This window comes from Squalius cephalus (assembly GCF_949319135.1).
Source record: "Squalius cephalus genome assembly, chromosome: 24".
In the NCBI taxonomy this organism is placed as follows: domain Eukaryota; kingdom Metazoa; phylum Chordata; class Actinopteri; order Cypriniformes; family Leuciscidae; genus Squalius; species Squalius cephalus.
Genome location: NC_137145.1, coordinates 28,116,491 through 28,140,374, shown reverse-complemented (window position 1 = coordinate 28,140,374; position 23,884 = coordinate 28,116,491). Strand labels below are relative to the sequence as shown.

The 23,884-nt window shown below is 39.7% G+C and overlaps 1 protein-coding gene across 1 annotated transcript in view; it reads right to left on the bottom strand.

Annotated features, from left to right (window-relative positions):
- Window positions 1–23,884, bottom strand: part of fbn2a (fibrillin 2a) — a 147,186-nt gene that overhangs the window by 64,815 nt on the left and 58,487 nt on the right. Inside the window, exons 21-33 of the mRNA XM_079860862.1 lie at window positions 19,873–19,992; window positions 19,521–19,658; window positions 12,709–12,759; window positions 12,470–12,595; window positions 8,814–9,041; window positions 8,569–8,694; window positions 8,152–8,280; window positions 6,447–6,572; window positions 6,118–6,243; window positions 4,564–4,686; window positions 4,247–4,372; window positions 3,807–3,932; window positions 3,507–3,629 (exon numbers count right to left, since the gene is read on the bottom strand). Coding sequence (XP_079716988.1) covers window positions 3,507–3,629; window positions 3,807–3,932; window positions 4,247–4,372; window positions 4,564–4,686; window positions 6,118–6,243; window positions 6,447–6,572; window positions 8,152–8,280; window positions 8,569–8,694; window positions 8,814–9,041; window positions 12,470–12,595; window positions 12,709–12,759; window positions 19,521–19,658; window positions 19,873–19,992 — 1,668 coding nt within the window. The remainder of the gene's footprint in view (window positions 1–3,506; window positions 3,630–3,806; window positions 3,933–4,246; window positions 4,373–4,563; window positions 4,687–6,117; window positions 6,244–6,446; window positions 6,573–8,151; window positions 8,281–8,568; window positions 8,695–8,813; window positions 9,042–12,469; window positions 12,596–12,708; window positions 12,760–19,520; window positions 19,659–19,872; window positions 19,993–23,884) is intronic.

Below are 23,884 nucleotides of genomic sequence, written 5' to 3'. Positions count from 1 at the left end.
TGTGACTTTACTAAAACATGGTTTAGAGTAGACGATTCAATCCATCATGTAACTCTTTACCTGAATGAAGGGTAGAAAAAAGAAAAATTAATTGAAGTCAAAAATGGAGGAGCTGAAATTGGAGATGGAACAAAAGGTACTGGGAGAGTTGTGGTCTAAGCATGATACAGATGTGGGCCTGGTGAAGTCAGCCAATCCTGTTAGAATTAGAGTAAAATCAGGAATGAAGCCTGATCATGAAGATACATTCTGGGACAGAAATTAAGGTGGGACTAGGTTAGTCCCAAAGGGGGGATATGTAGGAGAATTTTCCCTTGATTCATGTCAAAGTATGATGCAATGAAAATGACAAGCATGAACAAATTAGGTCCGAAAAGGATGAGAGAATGGAAAAATAACCAGTATGCATAAGAAATGCAAGGTGTCAAAATACAGTATGAAACAGAACACCATTATGTAAGGTTTTGGGATGTTTGACCAATAGAGAAGACATGTCTAATTGTGTCAAGGTCACCAGGCGTGACAGAGGGGAAGAGATAGATTTGAGGGTATCCATTGTAGACTTGATATGAAAAATGTATAAAAAATGGGTGCTGGATACTGTAACTTCAGATGACCAGCTGGCTTCTCACTTTATTGTTTACGCAATAAAGATAATTCTTTTGACCTGAAACCTCGACTCTGAAAACTCTTTGAGACCTGAGCCAAGAAAGACTTTGAATCTGCTACAACAACACGACCACAACACATGATGTAGCCAGCCGGATCCAGGCCGTATCCAGATCAGATGGTGGACCTGCACCTAGACACGACCACAACACATGATGTAGTCAGCCGGATCCGGGCCGTATCCAGATCAGATGAAGGACCTGCGCCTAGACACGACCACGGCGCATGATGTAGTCAGCCGGATCCGGGTTGTCTCCAGATCAGATGGAGGACCTGCGCCTAGACACGACCACAACGCATGATGTAGTCAGCCGGATCCAGGCCATATCCAGATCAGATGAAGGACCTGCGCCTAGACACGACCACAACGCATGATGTAGTCAGCCGGATCCAGGCCATATCCAGATCAGATGAAGGACCTGCGCCTAGACACGACCACGACGCATGATGTAGTCAGCCGGATCCGGGTTGTCTCCAGATCAGATGGAGGACCTGCGCCTAGACACGACCACAACGCATGATGTAGTCAGCCGGATCCAGGCCATATCCAGATCAGATGAAGGACCTGCGCCTAGACACGACCACAACGCATGATGTAGTCAGCCGGATCCAGGCCATATCCAGATCAGATGGAGGACCTGCGCCTAGACACGACCACAACGCATGATGTAGTCAGCCGGATCCAGGCCATATCCAGATCAGATGGAGGACCTGCGCCTAGACACGACCACAACGCATGATGTAGTCAGCCGGATCCAGGCCATATCCAGATCAGATGGAGGACCTGCGCCTAGACACGACCACAACGCATGATGTAGTCAGCCGGATCCGGGTCGTATCCAGAGCAGATGGAGGACCTGCGCCTAGACACGACCACAACACATGATGTAGTCAGCTGGATCCGGGTTGTCTCCAGATCAGATGGAGGACCTGCGCCTAGACACGACCACAACGCATGATGTAGTCAGCCGGATCCAGGCCATATCCAGATCAGATGAAGGACCTGCGCCTAGACACGACCACGACGCATGATGTAGTCAGCCGGATCCGGGTCGTATCCAGAGCAGATGGAGGACCTGCGCCTAGACACGACCACAACGCATGATGTAGTCAGCCGGATCCAGGCCATATCCAGATCAGATGGAGGACCTGCGCCTAGACACGACCACAACGCATGATGTAGTCAGCCGGATCCAGGCCATATCCAGATCAGATGGAGGACCTGCGCCTAGACACGACCACAACGCATGATGTAGTCAGCCGGATCCGGGTCGTATCCAGATCAGATGGAGGACCTGCGCCTAGACACGACCACAACGCATGATGTAGTCAGCCGGATCCAGGCCATATCCAGATCAGATGGAGGACCTGCGCCTAGACACGACCACAACGCATGATGTAGTCAGCCGTATCCAGGCCATATCCAGATCAGATGGAGGGCCTGCGCCTAGACACGACCACAACGCATGATGTAGTCAGCCGGATCCAGGCCATATCCAGATCAGATGGAGGACCTGCGCCTAGACACGACCACAACGCATGATGTAGTCAGCCGGATCCAGGCCATATCCAGATCAGATGGAGGACCTGCGCCTAGACACGACCACAACGCATGATGTAGTCAGCCGTATCCAGGCCATATCCAGATCAGATGGAGGACCTGCGCCTAGACACGACCACAACGCATGATGTAGTCAGCCGGATCCAGGCCATATCCAGATCAGATGGAGGACCTGCGCCTAGACACGACCACAACGCATGATGTAGTCAGCCGTATCCAGGCCATATCCAGATCAGATGGAGGGCCTGCGCCTAGACACGACCACAACGCATGATGTAGTCAGCCGGATCCAGGCCATATCCAGATCAGATGGAGGACCTGCGCCTAGACACGACCACGACGCATGATGTAGTCAGCCGGATCCGGGTTGTATCCAGATCAGATGGAGGACCTGCGCCTAGACACGACCACGACGCATGATGTAGTCAGCCGGATCCGGGTTGTATCCAGATCAGATGGAGGACCTGTGCCTAGAAATGACCACAATGCATCCCTGAAGTGTCAGCAGAGATTGTGTCAACTAGACTCCTCATCGACACGACAGCCATCGGCACTGATCCACAACAAACCCGTCTCCATACCGGTGTGACTCCAATCTTCAACCAGATGGAACTGGATAATATTCTGATTGTTCCAATCCAATCTGACTTCTGACCTGTAATGCTGCCTGAATCATAATCATACACTGTTTGTTCGTTGGCCAGAGGAGAACCCCGACTGAGCCTCGGTTCTCCCAAGGTTTTTTTCTCCATTCTGCCCTGATGGAGTTTTGGTTCCTTGCCACTGTTGCCTTTTTCGCCTTTGTCGCCATTTGCTTTTAGCTTGCTTAGTTGGGGACATTTAGTTTAATATTCAACAATAATATTTGATCTACCTACATTGACACCATTATATGAGAACTGAAATGAGATGGACGATGACATCACGGTTTTCTCCAGAGCGGCTATATATATATATATATATATGTAAATTAACTAAATTAATAACTTTTTTACTACAAAAATGAAACATCACTGAACTTACTTAAGATGGATTATGACACTATTTTATTCTGGAAATAAACTTTGTTGCATTATTTTCCTGTTATCTCTGTAAAGCTGCTTTGAAACAATCTGTATTGTAAAAAGCGCTATATAAATAAAGGTGACTAATTACCACAGGTAAGAGGGTTTATAATGCTAGCATTATAATCAAAAACATGGATAAGTTACATGGCCACATTCAGTTTACACACCTTTCTAGCCCAGCAACAGGGTAAATGAGGAATAACACGCACCAGCACATCTGACTCCATCCCCGGCCCAGCCGTCCCAGCAGGAGCAGAGGTAGTGTCCAGCGGTGTTGATACAGGCGGCGTGTGCATCACAGTTATGAGTGTTCGTCTCGCACTCATTAACATCTGTATCAGAGATTACATGCCAATACACAGACAATTAACAACTATTACAATGCTCTGTGCATTGTGGAGTATTGATGTACAGTAACAGTGTAAGTACAGTTTGGAAGTATATATATGTAATTAATTACACGTCACACACGTTACATGTCTGAGGTGTTTTTCTGGATCAGGTCTCACCGTTGCAGCCAGAGGTTCCCTTTTTCACAGCGTAACCCATCTCACAATGACAGATGTATGAACCCTCTGTGTTCTCACACTCCCCAAACATACAGATGCTGCTGTTGAGTTCACACTCATTCACATCTACAACAAAAATCCCACACCAACAGACTAAAAACAAAATAACATTCTGCCAAATGACTATGCAAGATTCAAAACAGACCCAGTACAGACAGACTCATTCATCTGGTAAGATATGCATCACATTCTTGTAATGCTAACTTTTAAAACATGGGTTATTAACAGATGTTGTCTTATTTTTGAACACATACTCACCGTCACACACACCAAAAGATCTTTGCAGAAGATGTGTGCTGAATTACATACAAATAAGCAAAAACAGAGCAAAAACATTCCTTCTAAAAATACATTCCTGTTTTAAGAATTGAGCATCATACCGATGCATGTCCTTGTGTCCGCAGAAGTCATGAATCCTTCATAACACAGGCAATGATATGCTCCAGGAGAGTTAGTGCACTGGCCACCTTCACAGATGCCAATATCCTCTTCACACTCATTCACATCTGGAAAGAGAAAGAAAGAGAGGTGAGTCTATGTACAGAGTATGTGTGCAACTAGACATACAATATGCAATGTACAATTTTATGCACCACTCAATCAGCTGTGTTTGTACATTAAAGACCGCTGTGTTAAATGAGGCCTCTGTAGACACAGAAAAGCTCATCAGTGTTTGGTCAGGTTTGTAGTAGAGCACCTGCACATGTCCGCTGGTCCGGTGTAAGAGCATAACCCTGACCACAGATGCAGGAGTAACTCCCCTCAGAGTTACTACAGTACAGCTCACATCCTCCGTTCTCGATCGTACACTCGTCTATGTCTGAGGAACACAAGAGACATCAGAACACACACATATCTGTGTTAGTGATGTAGGGACATTCAGTAAGAGCTGACAAGCAATTCATACTACTGTTCAAAAGACTGGGGTCAGTAAGATATTTTTTTGTTGCCAAAAATGTATAATTTTATTCAGCAAGGGCGAATTAAATTGTTCACAACTGTCAATAAATACATAATATTACAAAAGACTTTTATTTTTTATACTGTAAATGCTGTTCTTTTGAACTTTCTATCCATCAAAGAATCCTGAAAAATTGCATCATGGTTTCCACAAAAATATGAATCAGCACAACTGCTTTCAGCAATGATAATAATCAGAAATGTTTCTTGATCATCAAATCATCATATCAGAGTGATTTCTGAAGGATCATGTGACACTGAAGACTGGAGTAATGATGCTGAAAATTCAGCTTTGATCACAGGAATAAATTACAGTTTACAATATAGTCACATAGAAAACAGTTACATTATAATTATAATATTTCACAATATTCCTGTTTTTACTGTATTTTTGATCAAATAAATGCAGCATTGGTGAGCAGAAGAGACTTCTTACAAAACAATCGTACTGACGTTTAAACCTGAGTGTAAATGAATAGCCACTTTGGTTTCATATACTCCTCTTTTAATTAATCTATCTACAGTTTCCATACACGCAAAAGAGTGGTTGGATAGAGCCACAGATTTGTAAACTAACTGAAATCCACTGCGGCTTCAATGTATATCTTTTGAATGATATGTAATGAGTGATGTATAATCAAGGTATTAATCAATATTTATTAATCAATATTAATCAATATATATATATATATTTACTCCTCTAGCTGACCAAGACAGCCGAGGTCACTGGGGTCAGGCACAATATTGTCTGAACCTCTCACTGAGAGAAATAACATGTTATCAGTGTGTTTTGGGGAAAGTCTTGTTTAGAGCCAGAGCTCGACCAACTTCAACCTTGAAGAAGCTGTGTATCCTGTATATCTGTGTGTGTGTTTGCACGCTAGTATTCTTTGTTACAGATCAGTGTTGGTGAGGTGAACAACTGGCACCCTGGGGAGATGGAGTGACTTGTTTTTCCATCAAGCTGGAGCAGTTCTGTGACCTCGGCGTATATCATCTGAATAATCAATGGAGATATGCTTCTGCCATTCCATCCATATGTGGAGGCTTTCTAAGTCTATCTATTTCTTAGCCAATCAGAATGAGTGTTGAAGCTGACTTCTGCTGATGAAACTGCAAACTATTCTTCAGTAAAATTTTCTTCAATTGACTGTACTTCTGACTCCTGGTATTCATTCATCATATTTGGTCCTTGGGTCATTAACTGTAAATCCCCCTACATAACTGATACAATGGAGAGTCTGAGGCTTTAAAGATCATTAAAAGCTGATCTAATGTATTAAGTTCTGACCTGTGCACCCTTTCCTATCAGGGGTTGTGTGATATCCAGAGTTGCAGGAGCACTGGTAGGTCCCCATCACATTCACACACCTGCCGTTATGACACAACGTGCTGCTCAGATCACACTCGTTCACATCTGCAGACAAACAGATCCATCAGAAGAATCAGACCAAAACAAAATATATATTTAGTTCATAACAGTGAAATTTAAAAAGTGATCAATTTACGATAATCAGTATAATCGAGCTGAAAATTGGTAAATAGTTATGTGCAATATTCTACTGATAAAAAAGAGAGTGAGATACAGCACATATAAATATTATATGATATAGTTCTCACCTTCACAGGCACTGCCGTCCACAGATAGACGATGACCCGGTGGACACACACACTTGTAGCTGCCATCATTGTTTTCACAGGTGCCTCCATTGCACAGTGAGGGGTTTCTTTCACACTCATCAATATCTACAACATAACAAGCAAGCACACACATACTCTCAGTCTAAAATACTGGAAGTTTCAGACCTCCAAAATTATTCCTCACTACAAAAATATAACTTGTTGAAACCAAGCACATTGTACAGGACCTTTAGACAAAGTATTAATAAATAAATACATATAAGTATATGTTTTTTTTGTTGAGTATCATAATTGCTACAACAGGCTTTTATTGTTCATACAGTATAGTATGATATTGGAGAATATGGACTTTTTCTTGCTAGAAAAGTATCTATCAATCAGACGACCGAAGGCATGTAGTAGATTGTCTACAATAAGTTTTTTTTTTTCAGCAATCATGTTGATGATTTAAAGACCTTAGGAATTTGTGTATCAAATATGATATAGTAGCTTTATAGGGTTTTAAAAGAGACAGAAGGCCAAAACTGAGTTTCTCACAAAGGGTCTAAATGAGGATGAAAAAAAAAACATCTTTGCAAATATACTGTATAAATATAACTGTTTTAAGACTATGGAAGAAAAAAATGTGCATTTTGTTGAGTATGATAATTCATACATCAGGCTTTTATAGCTCATTTAGATATAGTGAGAATATTGAGCTCATACACAGGAGGAAACAGCTCTATATTATATCATATTATTCAGAGGCCCAAACTGAACAAAAATATGCAATTTGGTGCAGATGCTGATATTTATATGAACAAAAAGTACGATGAAATTCTGATAGCTTGTAATGTAATAAATTAGATCTTTATAAAAGTATAACAGACTACTTAAATAAAATGCATATAAATATCAGTTACTCTATATTGCCCAATTATATGTCTGAATAAGATGATGTTTAAATGCTTTTGTTTTTTCCCCAAATAATGTTTTTTATTATCAAAGCTCTGTAGTTTATATTGTGGGGGCAAAACATATAATGCAATGCAATAGAATGATGATCGAGAGATGAACAAAAGCCTGTTGCATCATATTTTTTTTATAGACATTTGAACATGATTTTTCTAAACATGGACAATCAAGTAAACCTACTTTACTTCAGTCCAGTACGTTTTCATCTTGAAATATTACTAACAATATAAAAGTTATTACATTTACAATTAAAATTCCACATTGAAAAGACAATGTGAACTACAACCTGAAGGTTACAATTACACTAAAAGGCATTTTACTTGCTAAAAAACATCTAAACTTTCACTCAGACGACAGAAGGCATTTAGTACTTAGCATTTAGGGTTTTCAGCAAAGTTTTGATCATGTTGATCATTTAGAAGCCTAAGAAATGTGTGTATCAAATACGATTCAGTAGCTTAATAGGGTTTTAAACAGGGAACCAAAACAGTGTTTCTAACAGAGGGTCAGAATGATGGTGGAAAATAATCATGTTTTGCAAATAGACAACTTTTGGGGGGGGGAGGGTTATGCAAAAAACTAATATTAGTGAAACTCAAGCAACATACCAGTTTTAACAAATACAAAAAAGCCATGTTATGATCAGTTTAATGTATTAACATAGAAAACTTAGCACAGTAAATTAAATTCAATGAAATAATGGAAAATAAAGAGGCATACTATTACTCACCCATGCAGTTCTTCATCATCATTAATCCACTCTCGTAGCCGGGGAAACAGTCGCATTGGAAACTGCCCAGTGTGTTCACACACGTGCCATGACCACAGACATCAGGAGAAATCTTGCACTCGTCAATATCTGTGAAAATTTACACACACACTCAGATCTTGTAGAGAAACACATTAAATGCTTTATCATTTTCAGCTGAATGCATGTACATAAACTTAAAGGGTAGCACAACATTCATCTGAAAATTATGTAACAAGAAAATATTCATATCCACCAGTTTATATCCTTGGGTCATATAAAGCAGCACATCATTTTGTGAAGAATGCAACTCAGGAAAAACATTAAGAAATTTCTCCAGTCAAACTTTTCTGATGAAAATGATTGGCTTTTTAAGTCTTCACCGACACTCAGTATCACCTGTGCAGTTTTGCTCATTGGTATCCAGTGCAAACCCACTGTCGCAACGACATCTGAAGCTTCCAATGGTGTTCCGACATTTCCCGTGAATACAGATGCTTTGGAAAACTTTACACTCATTTATTTCTGACAAAGAGGGAATATCACAAACTTCATTATTTAAACAATAACAGCATTTATGAACTTTATAAGAATAGACATAACAGTGAGAGCTAAATACTCAAGAGCAAATATATTTATTTGACCTTTATAAACAGCTCTGCCGGTGAGCATGTCGCCTTTGTTGGCGAAGCCTGGTCCTCTTGGGCACAGAGCGTCAAACTGCCGTGTGCCAGGCTCAGGGCATAAGTCACAATCGTTGCCCCAGGCCAAACCCACCGTACAGCAACACATATCCATATGGAACCGTCCTGGCACCGGCTGCGTACACACGTCTTCATCGTAGGTTAGGAAACAGGGTTCTGAACGAACATCTGAGGAAAAAATAGACTAAGAAACATTTCTTCCCAATATTTGGTTATGATTTTTTAAAATCACGGGACAGATAAAGCATTGCATAAATACAACACAATCACTAGTTGCTGATGTATTTCTACTGCCGCCCAGTCCTTATTAACACGACACGAAGACATGTTTGAGATTAAACGGATCCTTCACTCAAAATTAAAAACTTATAATTTACTCACCCTCATTGTTGTCATTCCAAACCCATAAGACTTTTGTTCATCTTTCTTTGGAACACAAATTAAGATACTTTTAACATTCTCCTCAATTGAAATGCATTCATGCAACCAAAATTTTCAAGCTTCAAAAACTTTAGCAAGACACCGTAATCCATATGAATCAATTGGTTGAATAATTAAAATCTTCTGAAGTGACAGGGATGTTTTACATGATGAACAGATTTAATTTGGGCTTTTATTCACATATTAACATTGATAAACCTAGTATAACCTTGGTTCCCTTTCTAGGGAACTCAACACTGCATCAAATGCTATAGTACCGCGTCTGAAGCACGTCTGAAGCACGTGTAAAACACACCAATCTTGATTGGCTTAAGGCAATACAAAATCAGGCCCCTCGCATATAAAAGGGTGCCTGCATTTGACGTCATCAGATTTTTTTGTCTTCAGGAGAGTGTTGTTTGTTCGGACGCACTCATATATCGATTAGGTTAAGGCGGTGTTATTTTTAATCCGCCTCCTCCGCTTCCCACATACAAGTCTGTGAGACTTTTATTTTACCTAGATCTCCACAACTGGGTTGTCGAGATCATGGAGGAATCTTTATGCAAACTATTCGTGTGTGGAGGGGCTGTGTGAGGAGTAATCAGCAAGGATGCCTCGGTAATTAATTATGGTACTCCTCCAGTATTGGAGGAGGAGGCATGATGGGCCGCTTATATCCCAAAAATAGACATTGAGTATCTTTATTCTTTTCCCAGGGTGCAGAGCTGATGAATGGCAACTACTTTGGGCAGGTCACATACCATACCAATTTGTCTCCCTCCCCAATTATTGGGGTATAAGTAGGGTGTTACGCTCCCCTGTGGAGGCCCAGCTAGCTGCTGCCCAAATTTCCTTCACAAAACTCCTTTAAATAGCACCCATGACGATGCTATGGCCCTGGTGGATTGGCCATTGGTATACCAGTGAGATAGCTTCGACTATCCAGTGTGACAACCTCTGCTAAGACAGCCTTCGTCCCTTCACTGGCTCCACAAAACACACAAATAATTTCTGATACAGTCATAAAGATGTACCCATTTCTGTCTAGAAAGATGCGCAGAGCGCGCACAGTACACAGGGCATGTAGCCTCTGACAGTCCACCAACGAGAACGGCGTACGATAGAAAGCAGATAGCTAGAAGGGTAAACATGCATAGGCACTAGGGTTTCTTGGTATAAATGCTTCATTCGGCAGTAAGGTGACCTCTAAGCTGTCCGCACTGACTTTGGTGCAGGATGGGTTGCTTGACAGTGTTGTTGTGCGGAGCAAGCCGGAGCGCATTAAAGGGTTAATTCACCCAAAGATTTTAATTCTGTTTGTAACTGCTCACCCTCATGTTGTTCCAACCCCGTAAGACTTTCGTTCATCTTCGGAACACAAATTAAGATATTTTTGATGAAATATGAGAGCTATCTCACTCCTTCATAGGTTTCTATGTAATTTCATCTGCCAGCCCAGAAAAGTTAGTAAAGACATTGTTAAAATAGTCCAAGTGACTACAGTGGCTCAACCATAAGTTTATGAAGCGACGAGAATACTTTTTGTGTGCAAAAAACAAAACAAAAATAACGACATAGAAGCCTATGAAGGAGTGAGCCAGCTCTCAGATTTCATCAAAAATATCTTAATTTGAGATAAATTAATTGAAACTTAATTGAAGATGAACGAAAGTCTTACGGGGTTGGAACAACATGAGGGAGAGTAATTACTGACAGAATTTAAATTTTTGGGTGAACTAACCCTTTAATGGTTTTCACTTAGAACGGTGTCGTGTAAGCGGCTGTAACGACTGTGATAAATCTGACACAATTATTTGTTATTTTAACAAATAATCTTTAAAACTCACTCTGGGATCTATGGTCCCATCCCCCCAACTAGGGCAAGAACCATGACTACCATCAGATAAGATGGTTTTTTTGCTGTTAAAAATGTGTTCATGTGGTCAAGACAGAGGCCATAGGAAAGACAGAAACAGCCCTTAAAACAGACTTTCCTGCATTCATTTATAGATTAACTAATTTGTTAAGTTACTACCTTAGTTAACATGAACTAAGAATGAATAATACTTCTACAGCATTTATTAATCTTAGTTAATATTAATTTTAACATTTACTAATACATTATTAAAATCAAAGGTTGTATTTGTTAACATTAGTTAATGCACCGTGAACTAACATGAACAAACAATGAACAGCTGGATTAATATTAACTAACATTAACAAAGATGAATAAATACTGTAACAAATGTATTGCTCATAACTAATATTAACTAATGAACCTTATTGTAGAGTGTTACCAAGATAACTATATTAGTGTCCACACCAGCTGAGATATCGTTCTGTTTATTCTAAGCGCCTGCTTGTCTGACACTTTAAATGCTCGAGCTCGTTACAGCTGGATGGATTCTGATTAGCTGTCAATGTTTTTATCATTCTTTAGCAGGAGAAAATATTTTAAAAATAAAGTAATTCCACCGATATCGTTTCTCTGTGCCGTTATCGTTATAGCTGTGGTGTGAACTCTGCTATTCTTTAATATTGAGAATGATTTTTAGAACTATATCTTTATCATTATCTTTATAGTGATCGTCCATGGTGTGTACGATTCTTTAGTCTTGAGGAGCAAAATTCTGAATGTGAATGGGCTGCTGTCTCATGGTAAGTTACGTGCATGGCCAAAGAGCCAGCAGCCAATTCACAGTGTATTCAAGGAGATCTTCAAGAGCAGAGAGTGGTTTGTGTAATTAGTTCTGGAGAGCTAACAAGCTTGTATTTTGTTTGTATTTTGTAACTTTATTTTTATTTGAAGATGAATGAAAGTCTTATGGACTTGAAACGATATGAGGGAGAGTAAATGTTGACAGAATTTTCACTTTTGTGTGAACTAACCATTTAATTCAATGATGACAAAATCACGCAGGCTACAAAAAAGCTTCAGCAGTGTCTGCCAGTGTTGATATACAATAAAGTTATCTGAGTACTGGTTAAATGATTATAAAAGACTACTTATAGTTAAAGCACACAAGATCAGAAGGATTTCCAAAGATCCAGATCCGAAAACATATTTCAGGGCATTAAAGCCAAAGAAAGAGTGATGGAGTGATAGTGGCTATGGTGAAGGTGAATGACTATGACAAAGAGCTGAAGACAGCAGATACTTCAGTGTAACTCACCCACACAGAGACGTCCAGTGACATCCAGAGTGAGAGTCTCTGGACACTGACATTTAAAGGAACCTCTAGTGTTCACACAGTGTCCATTATGACACACACCAGGAAACACCTCACACTCATTCACATCTACACAGAGAGAGAGCGACAGAAAAGTGCACTGTGATTAACTAGGTAAGCTTAAGACAAAAATCGGAGATTTTATAGTTTATGTGTCAGTCACTTCAATATGACACGGTCACCTTCACATGAAGCTCCTCTTGGCTGAGCAAATCCTTGTTCACATACAGGATCTGTGGACATAAATAATAGCATTCATGAAATATCCAATATCCACAATACATTATTTTCCTCTGAAAAGACATACAGGTTTTAAATTAATAAAAATACCAGTAAAAATGTTAAAACATTTTCAAGTATTTAATATTTTTGCCAATAAAAAGTATACTTTTAAAGTTTTTTTTACCAAAATTGTGAATATTTTTTATCATATAATATAATGGGCTAATAAAGTAATCAGGTTGAAATTCAAATATTCTTAACATGTACAGTACATTATGATTCCTAGCTTTTTTTAAATAAATAAGGACACATTAAATTGATCAAAAGAGTAAAAAGATTTAGTAAAAATCTTTAACTTTATCTTTGTCTTTTTCTATTTATCAAAGAATCTCGAAAAAATCTATTGCAGCTTCAACAAAAATATTAAACATGAACTGTTTTAAATATTGATAATAATTAGAAACATTTCTTGACCACCACATCACCATATTAGAATGTCTTTTTTGTTATTTTCATTTTAATTACATTTTAAAAACAGAAATAAATACAGAAAATAAAAAATAGACTACAAGAAACGTCTTGGTTACATATGTAACCCTCATTCCCTGAAGGAGGGAACGGAGACGTAGTTGACTGATTGGGATCACGCTAGGGAGCCTGTCATCTTCGAGTATTGTAAAAACGAGCCAATGCACATTGGCGTGCGTGAATCGCATCACATGCCCCACACGCGGGTATAAATACGGAAGTGGACGCACGCACCAGTTGTTTATCGCTGAGGAGCCGAGCGGAATCCGGTCAGCGGTGGAACAGCAATAGTGGCGACGGGACTACGTAACAGAGACATTCCCTTTTAGTCAGGCACGTTCGACGTAGTCGACGTGTCGACTGATTGGGATCCCTATTAAAACGCCACTAGTGCTGCCACCTTCCAGTGCCTAGACAAAAGCCTCCTGATCTTCCGCACTTGCGAATATGACAGGGCTTAGGCCAGGAAAGTCACTGCTGTTCCACAGGACCACAGGAAAGCGTACCTTTCGTTGGAAGGTCTACGCTGCAGAAGCCACATCCTGCCCGAAGGAGGTAACATGTGGAGAACACATATGGACTGAGCGAACTTAGCGGGCAGTACAACATATGGAATGTCACTGAGGTGGCTCCAGCCAATAACAGGGGGGAGACGCAACCGGTCAGTGACTGCAGAGCAGGCTTTGCCAAGGGAAGACACGGGCTCACCGCAGGGAGTCAACCCGTGGAAGAATACACATATGGGATCACCGTAGGGATCACAACATATGGACCCCACCTAACACAAGTTACACAAGCATAAAAATGATAGGTCTAGTATCGGGTTTGGTATATCAATCACGTGGTATTGTCATTTCGATACAAGCATCGGTAGTGTGCGATACAATAGTGCTTTGAAAACTGAGTTGGAGCTCCGGTATCAACCGTCCCATCACTACTAAAAATATCGATCCATTGCTACTGTATAGGAGAGGAAGAATTTTCAAAACATGTTGTCGATTTAAATTAAATCATCTAAATCGACAACATGTATTTTAGACCCTATACTGACTAAGCTATTGAAAGAGATGCTTCTAGAGGTCATAGATCCTCTTCTTAATATCATTAATTCATCTTTGTCATTAGGATACGTACCGAAAACTTTTAAGCTGGCTATTATTAAACCACTTGTTAAAAAACACAACTTGATCGTACAGAATTAGTCAATTACAGGCCGATCTCGAATCTGCCTTTTCTGTCAAAGATACTAGAAAAGGCAGTATCCTCACAACTGTTCATTTTTAGAAAGAAATGATATCTGTGAGGATTCTCAGTCCGGATTTAGACCGTACCATAGTACCGAGACAGCTCTCGTTAGAGTCACAAATGATTTGCTCTTATCATCCGATCGTGGTTGTATCTCTCTATTAGTGTTACTTGATCTTAGTGCTGCATTTGACACCATAGACCCCTTTTCAGTTGGTAAACATGGTGACGTTTTTTTGTGGGCGGAGCTAAGGTGGTGGCAGAACGATCCCTCTGGCCACTTCACTAACGTTAGTTTGCAAGTTTTGTTAGCTTGTTTTTTAACAATGACTGGAGAAAATCCGATTTTATCTTAATGTGCAAGGTCACTCACTGTCCAGGACCGCGATTGTTATTTGCAAAAGTTAATTTTAACGGACATCCCAGACCCGTACACGCTCAGTCAATGGATGGACGATCTGACAGGATTAACGTCAACGCTACCTCCGGTTCTACACCTACCCGATAGAGAAACTGAGCGTAAAGAGAAACTGAGGGCATATAAATCTTTAGATGCCTATAACTGTACTAAATGTTCAAAAGACTTGTGTGGTAGCCTACAATCCGCAGTTCTGCCTAGCCAGTGCCAAGGCCAGACAGAAGACGATAATGTAAAGAGTGACATTACGGTGCAATTTTAATGATGTGAATATTTTCTAGAAATAAAATTCCAGATACAGCATATTCAGTTTTTAACTATGTATTTGATTACCCTTTCTTACCAGGTTCTTCAAAAAGTCTAGTCACAATCAATCAAAACAATGTATACAATCATAGATGATTCACAAATAATCACAATCATTTAGAAAACATTATGCGATAAAATTTCAAATTGGAGCCTGTACTCCGTCGGTTCTTGCACCCAACAACACAACAAGATGACATTTAATAACAATAATAATAATTTAAGCTCCTTATTATGTAGCCGAATCTGTGCTGGTTTGTATTGGCCGCCTCCAGTTTTCCCTTTGTTTTGCCAACGCCGTGACGTAACTGTGACGTCGGCTCGAAATTGGTCTATTGACCACAACATTCTTTTAAATAGACTAGAAAACTATGTTGGCATTAGTGGAATTGCACTAGCATGGTTTAAATCATACTTATCTGACTGTTATCAGTTTGTAGCAGTAAATGAAGCGATGCTACCCTCACCCGTAGGAGATATCATTAGGAAGCATGGCATTAGTTTTCACTGTTATGCTGATGATACTCAGCTCTATATTTCTTCAAAACCTAACGAAACTTACCAATTCACAAAATGAATGGAATGCATAGATGATATAAAAAATTGGATGACTAGCAATTTCCTACTTCTAAATTCTGAAAAAACTGAGATTCTAATTATTGGACAAAAAACTCCCAGACGTAATAACCTAGAATACTGTCTAACACTTGATGGCTGCTCTGTTAAGTCTTCGTCGTCGGTTAGGAACCTGGGTGTGCTCTTTGATACCAATCTTTCATTTGAAAGTCACGTGTCTAGTATCTGTAAAACCGCATTTTTCCATCTTAAAAATATATCTAAATTACGTCATATGCTCTCAATGACAAATGCGGAACAATTAGTTCATGCGTTCATGACCTCAAGGCTAGATTATTGTAATGCTCTACTGGGTGGTTGCCCTGCACGCTTAATAAACAAACTACAGCTGGTCCAAAACGCAGCAGCTTGAGGTCTTACCAGAACCAGGAAGTATGACCATATTAGCCTGGTTCTGTCCACACTGCATTGGCTCCCTATTAAACATCGCATAAATTTTAAAATATTGCTGATCACTTACAAAGCACTAAATGGTTTAGCTCCGCAGTACTTGAGCGAGCTCTTAACGCATTATAGTCCTTCACGTCTATTGCGATCTCAAAATTCCGGCCAGTTAATAATACCTAGAATATCAAAATCGACTGCTGGCAGTAGATCCTTTTCCTATTTAGCACCAAAACTCTGGAACAGTCTTCCTAACATTGTCCGGGAAGCAGACACACTCTGTCAGTTCAAAGCTAGATTAAAGACACATCTCTTTGACCTAGCATACACATAATACATTATAGACTTCTAGAATTCAATGTTAGGCTGCATAGATCAGGTCAGCTGGAACCGGGAACACTTCCCATAAATCCTGATGTACTCGTTACATCATAAGAAGAATGGCATCTACGCTAATTTTAGTGTCTTTGTTTATCCCGAGGTTTTCCCGCAGCCTGCCGGATCCAGGTCTGTTGTTCGTCTGTTATAGGACAATTTAGTTTGAATAAACGAGCAGACACTGATTAGCTACTTGATCGCCTAAATTAAAAAAATAAAATAAATATTTGTGTAGTGTTCAATGTTGTTATCGATAGAGATATGCGGATGGGGTATTATTTCATCCGCAACCGCATCACAAAACTCAAATTTCAAAGCCGCACCCGCCCGCCATCCGCTGATTGTTTTGCGGTCTATGGACGATGCAATGCTCTGCTGATGCGAGCCGCAAGAAAGCCCTTGTCTGTTCTAGAAAGGATGCAGCAAAGATATTTAATGCTAATGTATGACGCATAGGCCTACGCTGAGTTTCATTCATTTACGATGAGATGCGCTCTAGTTCACAATGCAATGCAAGTGAACGCGGCGCACCGGCGCCTCCATGTCACGGTTATTATATTGTCTGCTATATTTGCTTTTTATTTATTAAATACATGCAAATGGTTGATGAAACATTTATTAAAATTAAGATACAATTTGTACAAAACGAAATTCGCGTTAAAGAAAGGCTTTCTACAAAGCAAAACTTAATGAAGTGGTAAAAATCATGTCTGACGATTTACAAAACAAAACTTCATTAAGTGGTAAAAACCATGTCTCCCGATATATTGCGCATCTTATGATCCTATCTTTTATTACAATTGTTTTTGAGCTAAAATGTAATACACATCATAGAGGCTATATACACACTGTATATGTTTCTTTTATCAAACATGTTTGGGGCCAGTCAAGGGGTAATTAAACTGCACGATCAGTTATCGGTAATTATACGTTGTTTATTATTGCAAATGTTTATTGCTAATGTTTATTATTGCAAATGTTTTTCATTTGTTTAATAAATCTCATAATAATGGCACATCACTATATATCTTTTATTTCTATCTCAAATGATTGGCGGTCGGTCAGGGGGTACTTGGCAAAGAATCAAATACAGTTGGAAACGACGTAGACCATTAATAACACAGACTGTTAACAATTGTTTTTAATTAGTATTTAAACATTCTCTATGATAAAAATACCTAGGTATCAAAATCTCTATGTTATTTAATAACACGGTTTTGGTGGTTATAGAGTTCTAATGACGGTGTTCAACTATAACCGTCGGTCTCACGGTTATATACTAACCGTCACACCCCTAGTTGTCGGGAAAATTCGTTTCGCGTATCTACCCCGAAGTGACAAAATAAAATTAAATTCTGTATCAAAATTTATAAGGAAAGACCAGTACTTTGTTTAGGCTTGGTTTGTAGGGAATTACAAACCTGTGCACAAATATTCAAACGCACATAACTATAGAACCAATTCTTAATGCGCATGTGAACGCCATCAGCGTTTATCACAGGTTCGCGTTTAAAGTCTGTGTAGAGAGAATGGTGTCGTCTTAGCGGCCCCTAATTTAATAACAAATGATCGTTGCGACGGAAGCGAATCAATCAAAACTAACTTTAGCTGGAAAATAACTTTATTAAAGAACCGCTATAAGCCAAAACAATCTCTGTTACCTTAAATTATACGTTTATCTCTGTAAAGCTGCCTTGAAACAATCTACATTGTTAGAAGCGCTATATAAATGAAGATGATTTGACTTGACTTGACTTGACATACAATAGGTAACAGTTCATGTTTTACTTATATTTATGATTTAGTTTTAATCCAAATAACACGTGCTGAGTGAACGATCAGCAATCAAGAGCATTCAACAGAAGTGCTCTCTCTCTCTCTCTCATCAGTTAACGTTAATAAGCTACATGCCTCGTTTTACTTTCTTTGCCATTGACATCCGACTGAACTACAAACTTTCCACTGATGTCTGTTTAAAGGGATGCGCTCGACCAGCTCAGCTCGCGCACCACAGCTTTGTGTTACTATATTTCGTTTAATATTCCACTAATAAGATCCATTTACTTCACAGACAGACTTCTTTTTTTATCCCCATTATACTCTCTGTTGTCAGTGTTTCTTTGTCTGGACACAAGTGTACAAACGCTGCAAGTGTACAAGTGTACAAAATCAGTATCGGGCCCAAGCGGAAGCGACAAAAAATTCTGTATTATGAATTTTTAAGGCCAGACAAGTAATTTGGTGAGGTAAATTGTTAAAGAAAGACTACACGCCTGCGCACATATATATTCAAAAGTGCATCCCTATAGACTAAACACGTAATACGCATGTGCACGCTGTCAGTGTTTTCACAGATTCGCGTTTTTGAAGTTTACACGGAGATGATTACATTTTTTAAATATTTGCAAGGCTTGCACCTTGGAACCTATTTCAAGGTTTGCGTTCTCGGGCCACCAAACACTGTTGTTGTGCGGATGGGCGGCCGGAGCGCATTAAGGGTTTTCTGTTAGAACGGTGTCGTGTTAGCGGCCACTAAGTTAATAACTAATGATCTTTGCAACGGAAGTGAATCAATCAAAACTAACTTTAGCTGGACAATAACTTTATTCTAGAGCTGCTGTAAAGCCAAACAATCTCTGTTACTTTAATTTCCTATTATCACTGTAAAGCTGCTTTGAAACAATCTACAACATTGATAAAAGCTCTATATAAATGAAGGTGACTTTACTATATCTTTGATCAAATAAATGCAGCCTTGGTGAACATGAGACCTTTTTTAAAAATCATTAAAAAAAACCACCTTTTAACACAGTGTCTAGTACAGTAGTACTCATGCTTCTCGAACTCAGTACAGTAAGCAGCACAGTGTTTTCATACCGGTTTGACATGGTTCACATGGGCTTCCCCAGGCCGCTCCCAGCGTGGCACAGCACTGTGACCTCAGTGTAGCTCCATTAATGTTCACTTCACAGCGGCTGTCCTGGAGGGTTAACCAGCACGTGCCCTTCAGACTGTCTGCGGGAATAAACCTCCATCAGCACAATCAAAATACTCACACAATAACAGTCAAGAAAAATAACACAGTATGCAGGCTATTTTAAAATATAGAATAACATTTAAACAAATTAAAATACATTTCTTTTAAATTTGTCCCTCCCCCCACACCAACATATGTGAATCATAAAACATCTTGAGGTGTGTGTGCGCATGATTTAACATGTACATTTACCAACACATAAAAGTCCAGTGGAGTCCAGTTTACTTCCTAGTGAGCACTCGCAGGAGAAGGAGCCCGCACTGTTCTTACAGACTCCATTAACACACGGTCCGCTCACACACTCATTCACATCTGGGGAACAGAACACTGATAGTTTTGACAATCTGAAAGGTTAAAGGGGACCTATTATGAAACATTCACTTTTAAATTGTTTTTGAACATAATTATGTTTCTGCAGTGTGTGTACACAACTATAGTGATAAAAATCCATCCACTCCATTTGTTATTTTCCCCATCAATCTGAAACAGTGGCTGTGCCTCAATTCAGCGGGCTGCATCCTTCAAAGACCACGAAGGTCGGAACGAGAGTTGTTTAATGGGACAGTCTAGCCTACGGGGGACAGTCTAGCCTACGGAGGACTGTTCTTGTCGCCTAGCATCTGTGACAGCTGCCGTTGATGAGTAACTAACGTTTGTACTAGACTTTTTTGAAAGTTATTTTAAACTGTCTGAAACCAAAGTAGGGTTCACAAACTGTCTAAATATGTTCACCACTGTCCATTTCTGTTTATAATATAGAGTATAAGCTATATTTAATCGCATATTAGTAATATATAAGTCAACATTTGAACTGCTTTAAAGTTGTTGTTTTTTACATTAGTATCATTAGATACTTGAGTTAGTTGAAACCCAATACTTACAACCCAAAATCAGAAAAAGTTGGGACACTGTACAAATTGTGAGTAAAAAAGGAATGGAATAATTTACAAATCTCATAAACTTATATTTTATTCACAATAGAATATAGATAACATATCAAATGTTGAAAGTGAGACATTTTGAAATGTCATGCCAAATATTGGCTCATTTTGGATTTCATGAGAGCTACACATTCCAAAAAAAGTTGGGACAGGTAGCAATAAGAGGCCGGAAAAGTTAAATGTACATATAAGGAACAGCTGGAGGACCAATTTGCAACTTATTAGGTCAATTGGCAACATGATTGGGTATAAAAAGAGCCTCTCAGAGTGGCAGTGTCTCTCAGAAGTCAAGATGGGCAGAGGATCACCAATTCCCCCAATGCTGCGGCGAAAAATAGTGGAGCAATATCAGAAAGGAGTTTCTCAGAGAAAAAATGCAAAGAGTTTGAAGTTATCATCATCTACAGTGCATAATATCATCCAAAGATTCAGAGAATCTGGAACAATCTCTGTGCGTAAGGGTCAAGGCCGGAAAACCATACTGGATGCCTGTGATCTTCGGGCCCTTAGACGGCACTGCATCACATACAGGAATGCTCCTGTAATGGAAATCACAGCATGGGCTCAGGAATACTTCCAGAAAACATTGTCGGTGAACACATGACGGCTAAAACTCTATAGGTCAAAAAAGAAGCCATATCTAAACAGGATCCAGAAGCGCAGGCGTTTTCTCTGGGCCAAGGCTCATTAAAAATGGACTGTGGCAAAGTGGAAAACTGTTCTGTGGTCAGACGAATCAAAATTTGAAGTTCTTTTTGGAAAACTGGGACGCCATGTCATCCAGACTAAAGAGGACAAGGACAACCCAAGTTGTTATCAGCGCTCAGTTCAGAAGCCTGCATCTCTGATGGTATGGGGTTGCATGAGTGCGTGTGGCATGGGCAGCTTACACATCTGGAAAGGCACCATCAATGCTGAAAGGTATATCCAAGTTCTAGAACAACATATGCTCCCATCCAGACGTCATCTCTTTCAGTGAAGACCTTGCATTTTCCAACATGACAATGCCAGACCATATACTGCATCAATTACAATATCATGGCTGCGTAGAAGAAGGATCCGGGTATTGAAATGGCCAGGCTGCAGTCCAGATCTTTCACCCATAGAAAACATTTGGTGCATCATAAAGAGGAAGATGCAACAAAGAAGACCTAAGACAGTTGAGCAACTAGAAGCCTGTGTTAGACAAGAATGGGACAACATTCCTATTCCTAAACTTGAGCAACTTGTCTCCTCAGTCCCCAGACGTTTGCAGACTGTTATAAAAAGAAGAGGGGATGCCACACAGTGGGAAACATGGCCTTGTCCCAACTTTTTTGAAATGTGTTGATGCCATGAAATTTAAAATCAACTTATTTTTCCCTTAAAATGATACAATTTCTCAGTTTAAACATTTGATATGTCATCTATGTTGTATTTTGAATAAAATATTGAAATTTGAAACTTCCACATCATTGCATTCTGTTTTTATTCACAATTTGTACAGTGTCCCAACTTTTTCTGATTTGGGGTTGTACATTTACTAGTGTAATTCGGCAATTTCTCAAAAGAAAATGCTCTCGTCACTGGCGCAACTGAATTCTGGGGTAGGCAAACGAGAAAACGTTCACGGGAAACGGAGGACGCATTTGGAGGAGCCTTCGAATTGGGACAGCCTTCATCGCAATCGGCCTCTGAATTGGGACGCAGCAAGTGTCTCAAAAAGAGCCGTTCAGGAATGTGCTCCAATGTGACGTCACATTGCACACGACTGTACAGAATCTGCCATATTAGCATAGCTCCTCCCCTCAGTGAGCTGTACACAGTCCGCCATGTTAATCTCCTCACCAGGGCATTTAACAGCAGCATTCACGTAATGTTGTATTCTTATTAAAGCTACTAAAGTTATTCAATCAAGAGCAGTGAGTGATTTTGTTTTTTGGTGTTTTTCTTTGATTCATATTAACAGCATATATATCAGTAAGTACTGTATATTACGCTGCTTTAATACACAGATCTAATATACACATGCGATTTCTTTACTTGCTGTTTACGTTCACAGACATAACTGACTGTTTATGTGAACTTTGTGTGTTTTTGACATATTCTTGTGTGTATTTGATCGTTTAAGCGCAATAAGACGGAAAGAGAGCTTAGTTTAACACACACGGGACGCTCCGTCTGACATCCAGCTTTCTGTGCGTGTGATTCAGATGTTGTCACGGTTCATGAATTCACTGACTCTTTCTCGCGCTGTCTTGTGTGTTTGTGTGTGTGTTAATTGTCTCGTTACGCTGATTATCAGTGATCAGTGGCAGCTGTATGTCATCTCACCAGCCTATTTAATGCCCTGTCTTTCGTCTCATGTTTGTCAGATCGTTGTTTGGTTGTTCCCCTGTGCTGTGTGGTCTTCGTCTGGTGTTCCCGATTCCAGTTGGATTTCGTATTGAGTTTTTGTCTGCCTGCCGTCTTCGGAGGATCCTGTCTCCTCTCATCACATCACAGATTGTCGGGTTGCCCATCTGCCTCCTGCACTACCACTGTGCTTAGGCCTGTGTCTTCACTCATCCCACCTTCTATGTGTTCATTCAATAAACCTGAGTTTTCGCATTTGCATCTTTTGTCATCATTTACACGTCACAGATGTGTGCACTCAGAAAACCATATATCAGAGGTTTAGACTGATATGATAGAGATGATAATCAGACCCAAACAGATGTTTTAGTTTTTGGCAGAGTATGCGAGGCACAAGCTGTACAGGCTCAGCCCTCTTCTGGAAAGGGTGCGGGAAGCAGCAGCTCATTTGCATTTAAAGATACATGCACAAAAAAAGCGTGTTTTTCCTTCCACTCATGGGCATTTACAACATGGTATAATACATGATCTGTGTAGGGTATTCTTGTAAAAAGGGGCATAATAGGTCCTCTTTAAATTATCTGACTGATGTGAGGAAAGTTTTCTATGTGAACATATGTTAAGATGTAATGTATTCCTGTGATCAAAGCTGTATTTTCAGCATCATTACTCCAGTCTTCAGAGTCACATGATCCTTCAGAAATCATTCTAATATTATGATTTGATGATCAAGAAACATTTCTGATTATTATCAATGTTGAAAACAGTTGAGCTGCTTCATATTTTTGTGAAAACCGTGATACACTACCATTCAAAAGCTTGAGTTAAAGGTGCATTGCGCAACATTTCATGTTAAAAATACCCGTTTTTCTAACCCATACATGCTTAAACAATTGCCTGATGGGCTGAATGAGCCCTTCTCTGATCAC